Here is a 9,475-nt window from a genome sequence, read left to right as displayed (position 1 = left end):
AACTTTTGAACTGGCTGAATAAAGAAATGGGCGAATTTATTCACTTTATGATTTTACACGTGGAAGCAAACATTTTTGGCTTTAAATTCTTAGATGATTTATTATGGTAAAAATGAAGTTGGTATTTCTATATAAAAGCAGATTTAGTGTTCCACTGCACACCGTGGCGGCATGATTTTCAAATTATTCGAATGTGTGGTTGGAGGCAGTGCATGCCAGACCACTCATAAACATGAGCTTGATGGACATTTTTTTCTATCAAATAGTCGATTTCAGTATTTTTAAAACCTTTTTATTGCACTTTTTTCGTTTTTATGTAGTACGAGGTTTAGTTCAATCATAAAATAGTTGATCGCCAACAAATGCCATATTTTTGATTTCTCGGTGTCCGATAATATATTTGATATTGGAGCAGGTTTATTCTGGCATTCCGCTTTGATGGACGTTTCGGTTTTGTTGTGTCATGCCTTGGTTAGCCTTTGAGATTTATGGAATGTTAACATAATTATGAGATCATATTGCCCGTTACTCAGCTCAGTATATTTTTGAAAGAGACTTTGGCCATTTTGAATGAAGATGCGCTAGTTAGAGAATACTGATGATGACGTTATGATTGTTATTATTGTTGTTAAGAAACTTGTTTTTAATTGGAGACCAACGGATGTGGACTATTTTGTGTATGATTCCTATTAGTTTGCATTAACTTCGTTCATGCTGCAACATCGGAAAAACATCTTGAATACCGTGGTTGAGAACCGTATCCCTAAAAACAAAACAGAAAATACTTCGGTCAGTAATCCCTTCAACATTTTTTCACAATACGGAACTTTGAAATCACATAGTAACTCTCAATGCTTCATGTCATTTCTACGGCCCCACAATATTTCGGTAAAGTCGGAGAATATAAAATATTTCGTCGATTATTATCATAGTTCTTTGGTAGTATTTTTGTTTCTTCGTAGATGGCTTCAGTATATGTTTTTGCAAGGAACCACAGGGTTTCTTGGCTTACTGTTCATGTAAGTAGATTTGTAGTACCTCTTCTTAGACTTGCCTTAACATAATGGTTTCTGTTACTTCTACTGTGACAATTGCCCACTTGTTTTTTTTTTAGGCCGGTATCAGCGTACGCTCTCTTCTTCCGTGACACCCAAGCTGCTATCAAGGGTTCCAATCCAAACGCCTCTTTTGGGGAAGTGTCGAAGATCGTGGCCTCCATGTGGGATTCACTCGACGCTGACCACAAGAACGTTTACAAGAAGAAGACCGAGGCCGCAAAGAAGGAGTACCTGAAGGCTCTGGCCGCCTACCGCGCCAGCCTCGTCTCGAAGGTAGGACAGTTCGAGAAGCTGACGAGACAGTAAACACTGGAATGTTTGAGTCGTTGACTTACTCCACCATCATCATTGTTATTTTATTGATTTTACGTTTATAAAAACACACCAGTTTCTAAAATATTAGTCTTTTCATTTAAAATATAATGATGTGGGTGATGTTCGTTATTTGAGCCGGTTTACCAGTTTTAGACTGTTTGAGTAGAAAGGTTCAGATGTGATTCTCGTAGAACTTGAGTCTGGATTACACGTGCTTACAGTATTTGTATTGAAGATTTATAAAGGAATATGTAATGGAGTATCTGAGACCTCAAAAATGTTTGGAACATTTGTAACATTTAAATGACAAAATCAAAGAGCTTAGCAAAATTCGCTTCTTGGAATTGTTCAGTTTAACCTTTAGTTTGTTAATTGCATGGTTATTGCTTCGGCTAATCAATAATCATTGCTTTATGATATTGCTTAACACAGCTCCTGACAAACTATAGTGGCTTTTCTACTGCGATTTAGAGGAGCTGAATGCAATATTGCTTATGTTTGTGCTTATGGACTCTGCTGCCAGTGTAACAGTAATTTTGCCTTTGCATGTTGAGGGAGAGTAGTGTACTGAAGCTATCATTTTTTGGATAGCAAGCTGAATGTAACAGAGTGCATATGGCTTGGGTGAATCAGTTGGTAGGTCTGAGCATCATTATTGGTGTGTTGAGTGAATGAATGTAAAGAAGTGATGAGCAGACATAATTAATGACGTAAGTTGTGGTAGATTTTGAATTAAGGTCGGTCTTCTCATAATCATATTTGTTGAATGCTGATTTACAATGTTGTGGCAATGCTTTCACTAATTACCATTCAGATTTAGACTACTAACCAATGACTGTGGCGTGGGGAAGTTTCAAAAGGTGTGACAAGTTACCTAAGGACAAGGCTTGATCGTGGCTTGTGTTGCAGGGAGGGGAAAATGAGAACGTGTATGGAGCCCAAGGGTACGGCCAGTTTGCCCCAGGCTTTGGCTATCCCCCTACCACTACTGCCCCAGGTCACCCCCAAGTACAGTCGCCCACCCAGATGTCACCATTGGCTAAGAAGTCTCCTCTCCTCTCATCTCTTATGGCTGACCCTCCCCCTCCTATGATGACCCCACCAATGTCACAGCCCATGCCACCTTCTGGCCCACCCATGATGCCCCATGGTTCCATGCCACCCATGTCAGCAGCCAGTATGGCTCCACAGCCTCAACAGGGTCCCCCTCAGGCCGCCCATCAGCCGCCCACACCTCAGCCACACCTGACGCCCATGACCAACGTACCTACCACCTCTCCTTACATGAACCAGGTATAACTTCTGCTCCTATCAATACTACTACAGCTGCTCTACTGTTCCTGCTGATATTAGTACTATTGCCGCTTCTGCTCCTGCTTACTAATCAAAATTAGCAATGATGCCATAAAACACAATACAGTAATCACTGACTTTGTGGCGCATCGATACCTGGTCTTTAGTTTTATGACTCTGCTACAGAACTACTGTAATCTGTGCATGAATATTGAATTAAATGCTCTCTGTAGTGACTAATGATTACATTCCTTCTTTTAACATCAAAATAGCGTTCCTTAACTAAAGCAGTAGTGTTTGTCTCCTAGATTAAATGTTCATAACTCATCTGCCGAAGTAAAAGACACTATCCTTTCTCTCGATGACTTTAGCAAGCACCTGGATCCATGACGAGTCCTGGAGGTGGTGGGTCTCCAAGCAGTGCCCAGCAACCACAACAGCACCAGAACCCACAGCAACAGGCTGCTGCCACTCAGCACCAACAGCAACAAGCAGGGCAACAGCAACAGCAGCATCAGCAGAGTGGTCAGCATGGGCAACAACAGCAACAGCAGCAGCAGCAAGGACAACAACAACAAGGACAACAGCAACAGCAACAACAGCAGCAACAGCAACAAGGCCAACCAAGTGGTCAAGGATCAGGTGGACAGCAGCAGGGTATGGGGCAGCCTGGACACGTAGGATGTCCAACCTCCGGTCCAAGTTGCATCAGGAATGGATGCACTAACCCTGCTGTGCATAATCCTGAATGGGAAGATGAGTACTGCTCCAATGAATGTGTCGTCTCACACTGCAGGTGAATACTGAAGGAAGGGTCATGTTGTTGATGGCTGGATTATATTTTCATATAGTGGTACATGAGTATTTCACATTAGTAATTAAGATTTTTGTTATATTTTTATTGATTACCAGGCATGAGTTATTTGGGTAGTAACGATGGATTGAAAGGATTATGTTAAAGATTTATGAATAAAATCAAATTGTGTATAATAGCATCTTAGGTTTTGTTGTGCGTTCTTTCTTGAGCACTTGATTATCCAGAAAATCAGAAAAGTATTTCATGGCCTCTAAATTGACAAGCTAGTATTTCTTTCAGAGACGTTTTCACCACCTGGGTAGCTAGCAACCATCATCAGCAGACACCTCCTTCCTACCCTGCACCTGTTAAATAAGTTGAAGGTGACCAGGGAAACCCCAGGAGGACCAGCCAAGCAGCATTATAAACCAACTTATGAGTCAACATTAAGTCAAGTAAATTATAAGTGCTGATTCCTGTTAGGTACCTGTTCATGTCGTATGTACTAATTATTACTTACTTATGCAGTAAGAAACATTCTTGTCAGAAAAGAGGATTTATGTATAAAAGCTGGTTGCCATGATAACGAGGAACTTAATCTAATTGTACATGGTACCTTTTCTTCTTCTTCCCCATTTCATATAGACAAACGTGGGTGCTTGTATCAAAGTCAAGCTTTTCTAAGCGGTTTTGTCATTGCTGGAATTAAAACTATTCATCCTTATCTTTTAAATATTTCTGGGTTTCGTAGAGTCCCAAATATATTATTCATACCTAATTCAACTACAATACATTGGTCATAGATGCGACGCGTTCCAAGTGGGTTGTGTTGTGAAAGTGAGCACTGCATAAGTTACATTGAAGGATGTTACTCATCTCTTTACTTCCCTTTTGCATTACTTTTCTAGTAAAATCAGAAGTTCATTCTCCTATTGAAAGCATAGGAAAAGTGAATGGCTGGTACACATTACAAGTTATTAACTTCAGACAGAACCTTTTGAGTGCATATTGGCCAGATGAAGGGGACCAAAATGTTTAGTTTGTAACGTGTTTTCTTATCTGGTCTGGTCTGGTGTGAACAAAGTAGAGTCGAACAAGGTCATAAATGAACAGGAACTTAGAACTCGATCCACTCTTACACAAGATGATTTATTTTCCCCATTGACAGTATCTGTATGCATGTCTGGTACAGAGGAGGATATTAAAAGAAAACAGTACAATTACTAAGCATCAAATATGCATATACTCTGTGGTATAATGAACAATTTCCTGAGTGTTGAGGCACATATACAAAACACAAATATTGTATATTCACAGTGGTATGCAAATTGACAATGCATATCGTGAATTTGTAGACAAACACGTACCGTATGTACAGTACACCTGTAAGCATATGCACTTAAGTCATTATCTCTATGTCTTGCTTACTTTCACACAACCTTGGTTTTCACGCAACCTTGGAATCATGTTCTGATCCTGTTTGTAATTTTATTATGTCAAGCCAGCAGTAAATCTTCGTCTTAGGGAGCTGGGTTTGTAAATACTGTATTTGTGTTTATTTACCTTAATTAAGGAGAGAGAATTACAATACTATTATTGTAGATAGCTTGACTTATTTACAATATAATTTGTAAATATTTCAGCATTATGTACAAGTGAATGCTGAGTTTTTTCTCCTCAATGTGAAAGAAATAAGATAAATTTATTATGTATGTATGTACATGTATCATAGTAGATTTGTCCAGAGGCTTATTTGATTAGGATAAACTGAGAAAACAAAAATGATTAGACTTGGCCGGTTTGTGTCAAAACTGTAAGAATTCCTTCCAAAGTGACACAGACAGTGGAGACAAAATGCATTGAGTAGCCATCTGTTGGCCATTCCCCCCTCAGCGTACTGAGTTGTGTATGCATAGCAATAGGGTTTGGCACCCCCATCCCCCATCCCAGTTTTTTCATCAGCTCTCCCATTTATTATTATCATTAATCGAGAGGTTATTATTAAAGGAAGTTTGTGTCAATAGGACACTTTGCTCAATCCTCAGTGTACATAACTAATTTCTTTGAGGACTGACTGCGATAAAATTACCTCTTGGAAATCTTTACAAGAACCATAAAAAGTAATGGAGTAATGATTTTTTCTTTGTTTGTACCAAGAGGAAATGTAATTTGCTAATTTTAAAACCATTTTCCTTAATATTTTCCATTGGGTAAAGCTTGATGCAAAGCATTTAATGTGTATTCATGTTTATATATAAATAGAATGTGGATTTTAAATTGATATTGATTTAAGAGTTAATGATCACTTGAGAAGGATTGCCTTCACATGAGGTTTTACCCTTGCTTGTAGTTCTTAGGAAATCCTTTTGTCCTAGAATAAAATGACATTGTCAGTGTTTGCCCTTCTTATATAGCTATAAATATGTTTGAATAAATACCGTGCTTATTAAAAACAGGCGAAAACCACCACAGGTATATGGCCGTATTGTCATTTCTTAAATTTAAGTTTTCAGAAAAATTGTGATGTTTTCAGTTTGGAATTTTCGAAATGAACAAATTTCAGACAAGTTCTCATGAACAATAAGAATTGCAACAAGTACTTGAAACAATGAACAGAACAATTTATTCAAGATATACAAGTTAACACTCGGTGCAGTGTTAACAGTTAAGGTATTGACTGCTCTGTCACGTGTGGTGTCATACTTTCCATTTCAAGAAATACTGTAAATGTTAGTTAATGGTTCCTTAAAACTATTTTCTAATGACTGAAGTACCGTGGAATGAACTTTCCACTGAGCATAATTATGCGGATGTTGTGGTAATGTGTACAATGCCTGTGTGTGCTCTTTCACTTCTGTATTCACAATATAATAAACACTATACATATATTCTTGTTTTGGATTATTCCTTGTATCAGTGTCACCACAGCTTTCAAGTGAAATAGTACTTTGTAACTAGTCAAGCATTACATTTGTATTTTCAAAATTTAGGATAAGGTGTGGTCATTTTCACTTTTCCGTAAGTAGGTACTGCACAGGAAGGACGGTTTCTTGATATTAAACAAGTTGCCTACCTCATCCTATATGCCTACCAACATCATCATGTAAGAACATTTAAGGGGACATTATTCAGACGCAAGTAAGAAAAATGCAAGTCATACTTTATATATACATCATTTTCCTATAAAAAGATCATGTAGGAAATGGAATACTGTTAGCAGTTTCTATCCTTTGTTATACCTGGATCTCATAATAGAAGACAGACATGAATGAAAGGCGTCGTAATATACTTTGAATAAAAACAAAGCTAATACATAATCAAATAATAACAACTGGGTGCTGCAATACAGCTTACTATGCAAAGTATGTTGTTTTGTCATGTCAGTCGTAGCTACTAATAATTCAGCCGTTAAAGTTTCTCAAGTTAATTGCAGTTCACAGGAATTTTCACATTAAGTATAAACATAAGCAAATGCTAGTCAAGTTGGCAATCAGCACCTTGATATATATAACCTGCTTTCTTTTGGACGCAGTTAAGCACAAAATTTAATTAACACCAAAATTTTACTTGCCTGGTCATAAATCTAGCAAAATTTTGTATCTGCTGGATACTTTTCCAACAATTGAAGATTTTTTTCTGTGGCATCGTTATTGCTTTCAGATAATTTAATGCATGAAAAATGATTCACCAATATATATAACCAGCGCATACAGTACCTTCATCGCGATAGGATCTTGCAGAACCGATTTCGAGTCTAGTATGAACAAAAACAAGTTGAAAGCTTTTACCACCCGTAGGTTGATAGTTCAGCTAAGAAAGTCACCTAGAAATGCAGGAAATTTAGACTGGTGGTTGTGTATGGATATAATTAGTAAACACTCCTTTCCATTGTTTGCGCTCTTGTGAAGGCTGAAAAATTGCATGGCGAAAAATAAAACCCCGTGAAACTGTAGGCCAACCGGTGACGCTGGGAGTTACTGAGAAACCTTGCCAGCGAGAACGTGGTTCCAACTTCCCTTATCGAAAATATATCTTGTCGACTCTGTTGGCGGTTTAAAGGTATGTCTAGCGGAAGACCCTTGAACTGTTAGGTACTTTAGTAATCTGGATAATCAGTCCCATAAAGAAATGAAATTTAATTTTGAATATCTGTGTTAAAGTCAGGTACTTCCGTCTATACAATTTTATGACTGTTGGAATAACTGGACCATTGTACTTGCTGAGTAGAGGAGGCGGTCGACATGCCCGTTTTTCACTCTACGTAATGTTTACCAACGGCGCTCTGTGACAGTTTGGAGTATACATGGAAACTACACGGACGTGCTTGATTTTGACTCCTGCGTGTTGAGCGAACCAAATAAATTGTTTTCTTTTCATTGGAGTTAGTTGCGTTATACATGTAAAGTCCTTTGACAGCAAATTAATAAGCGCCAGAGTTGCGTTGTACACGCAGATAAGCCCCACTTGCCAGCCCGTTGGGGGAAAAGGAAAGGATTGAATAGGTGGTGAATGTTACGAGTGGTACCATAGAAAGTGTCTTCCATAATGATATTGATGAGGGATAATGAAGTGGTTATCCCTTAAATTTATTGGCAGTGTACTCATCAGTGACAATATAAATTAATGCTGAAATATTTGTGATAAGGAATGCAGATGCGAGGTTGAGAGATGCTTGGCTAGAAACAAAAATGGCCGAACTTATGAGAATACGGGATGAGACAAATGAAGTTTGTGGTATTTCTCCCGGCCGTTGATCTAACAATTATCGCACAAAGAATATGAAAGTAATATGAAGAAGACAACAGCTTTTGATATTGAGAAGAAAACTTATACTGACAGTCAAGGAAAATAATTAACTGGCAACAGAACCACACAGGTTTGAGGTGATGTCTTTTAGAAGAAAAGTGAGGGTGCATATTCCAGTAAAGATATTAAGTTTTGGAAACCACTCCTCTAACGGTGATGTAAATGTTGCGTGTAGCGTTAACAGAGATGATGCAGCGACCAAGATGCGTAACATGGTAGTAACAGAAGAGACAAGATAAGGTAGGTTAATTGAAATTTTAAAAAATAGTTTGTCTATAGTGATGTGGCCCGGCGTGGCTGATGCATTGACAAACTTATCTACAGTTAGACTTTGATGTTAAGAAGATAAGCGTTTTATTTAACAAACTTACTTCAGTAGGACATCAAAAATAATTCTAAAATGATTAATTTAATTCGAAATGCTATTCATGATAATGATAGTTTTGGTACGGTGGGGAACGTATAACTTGCAATAACATAATCATATGCCGACTTTTTTTTTCTAGTGTCAGAAGTATGGAGAACATGAGAAGAAATGCAAGTTCAGTTTTGACGATAGTCTGTGGTAACTGCTGGTGATCATGTAAAAAAAATGCCATTCAAATAAGGTAAAGTGTACAGTATAAAATGTAGGGGACAGAAAAAAACATATATCTATCATTGGGTGTAAACTGCAAAGCTCTGGACACATGTTGCCTAAGGAGAAATATAGCAAATAGGCCTACCGATCATGGCTGTTGATGTTAAACGTCTTGAACCCCGGTTTTGTTGATGTTTTGTCATTTGGCAGTAAAACGTTATAGATCAGAGTGTGGAATAATGGGAAGGCTTTTGATATATTAGCTGTTGCTGAAACATGGGTTAACGAATTTGATACCGCTAAGATACCTGAAACGACCCCTCCTACCCGTACTCGGTCGTGGTCGTTTCGGCCGTAAGTCACTTAGGCCGTAACATCCAAAACAATGTAAGACGTTATGTTTATGGTATTTACCGTTATGTTTATGGTATTTACCGTTATGTTTATGGTATTTACCATTATTATTTCATGTTTTACGTACATTCCCAAGGTGCTGGTACTAAACACGGCGCCCATTTTGCACGTAAACGTGCTTACGGCCTAAATGACTTAGGGCCGAAACGACCCGAATGCCTCGTACTTTGGTATTCCGAGGGGGTGGGTTGGGGGAAGAGTTGGACTAAAATT

At 38.1% G+C, this 9,475-nt stretch overlaps 1 protein-coding gene and 1 long non-coding RNA gene across 24 annotated transcripts in view; both read left to right on the top strand.

Annotated features, from left to right (window-relative positions):
- The window catches only part of LOC136827939 (TOX high mobility group box family member 2-like), a 1,122,506-nt gene extending 1,116,156 nt beyond the window's left edge, over nt 1–6,350 (top strand). For 21 of the 23 annotated variants that reach the window (XM_067085478.1, XM_067085475.1, XM_067085467.1 and 18 more), the window contains 4 exons: nt 1,115–1,331; nt 2,283–2,666; nt 3,038–3,462; nt 3,763–6,350. In XM_067085478.1, coding sequence (XP_066941579.1) covers nt 1,115–1,331; nt 2,283–2,666; nt 3,038–3,462; nt 3,763–3,838 — 1,102 coding nt within the window. In that variant the 3' untranslated portion in view covers nt 3,839–6,350. The remainder of the gene's footprint in view (nt 1–1,114; nt 1,332–2,282; nt 2,667–3,037; nt 3,463–3,762) is intronic. The other 2 variants (XM_067085483.1, XM_067085482.1) reach the window with 1 other exon arrangement.
- A 1,111-nt stretch (nt 6,351–7,461) lies between these two features.
- On the top strand, nt 7,462–9,231 carry LOC136827615 (uncharacterized). The gene is made up of 2 exons (XR_010849813.1): nt 7,462–8,508; nt 8,775–9,231. It is a non-coding gene; the product is annotated as an uncharacterized lncRNA (long non-coding RNA).
- The last annotated feature ends 244 nt before the right edge of the window (nt 9,232–9,475 follow it).

This window comes from Macrobrachium rosenbergii, chromosome 42, assembly GCF_040412425.1.
Source record: "Macrobrachium rosenbergii isolate ZJJX-2024 chromosome 42, ASM4041242v1, whole genome shotgun sequence".
NCBI classification, from domain to species: Eukaryota; Metazoa; Arthropoda; class Malacostraca; order Decapoda; family Palaemonidae; genus Macrobrachium; species Macrobrachium rosenbergii.
The sequence above is the reverse complement of the archived record's forward strand: the minus strand, read 5'-3'. Positions and strand labels throughout refer to the sequence as shown.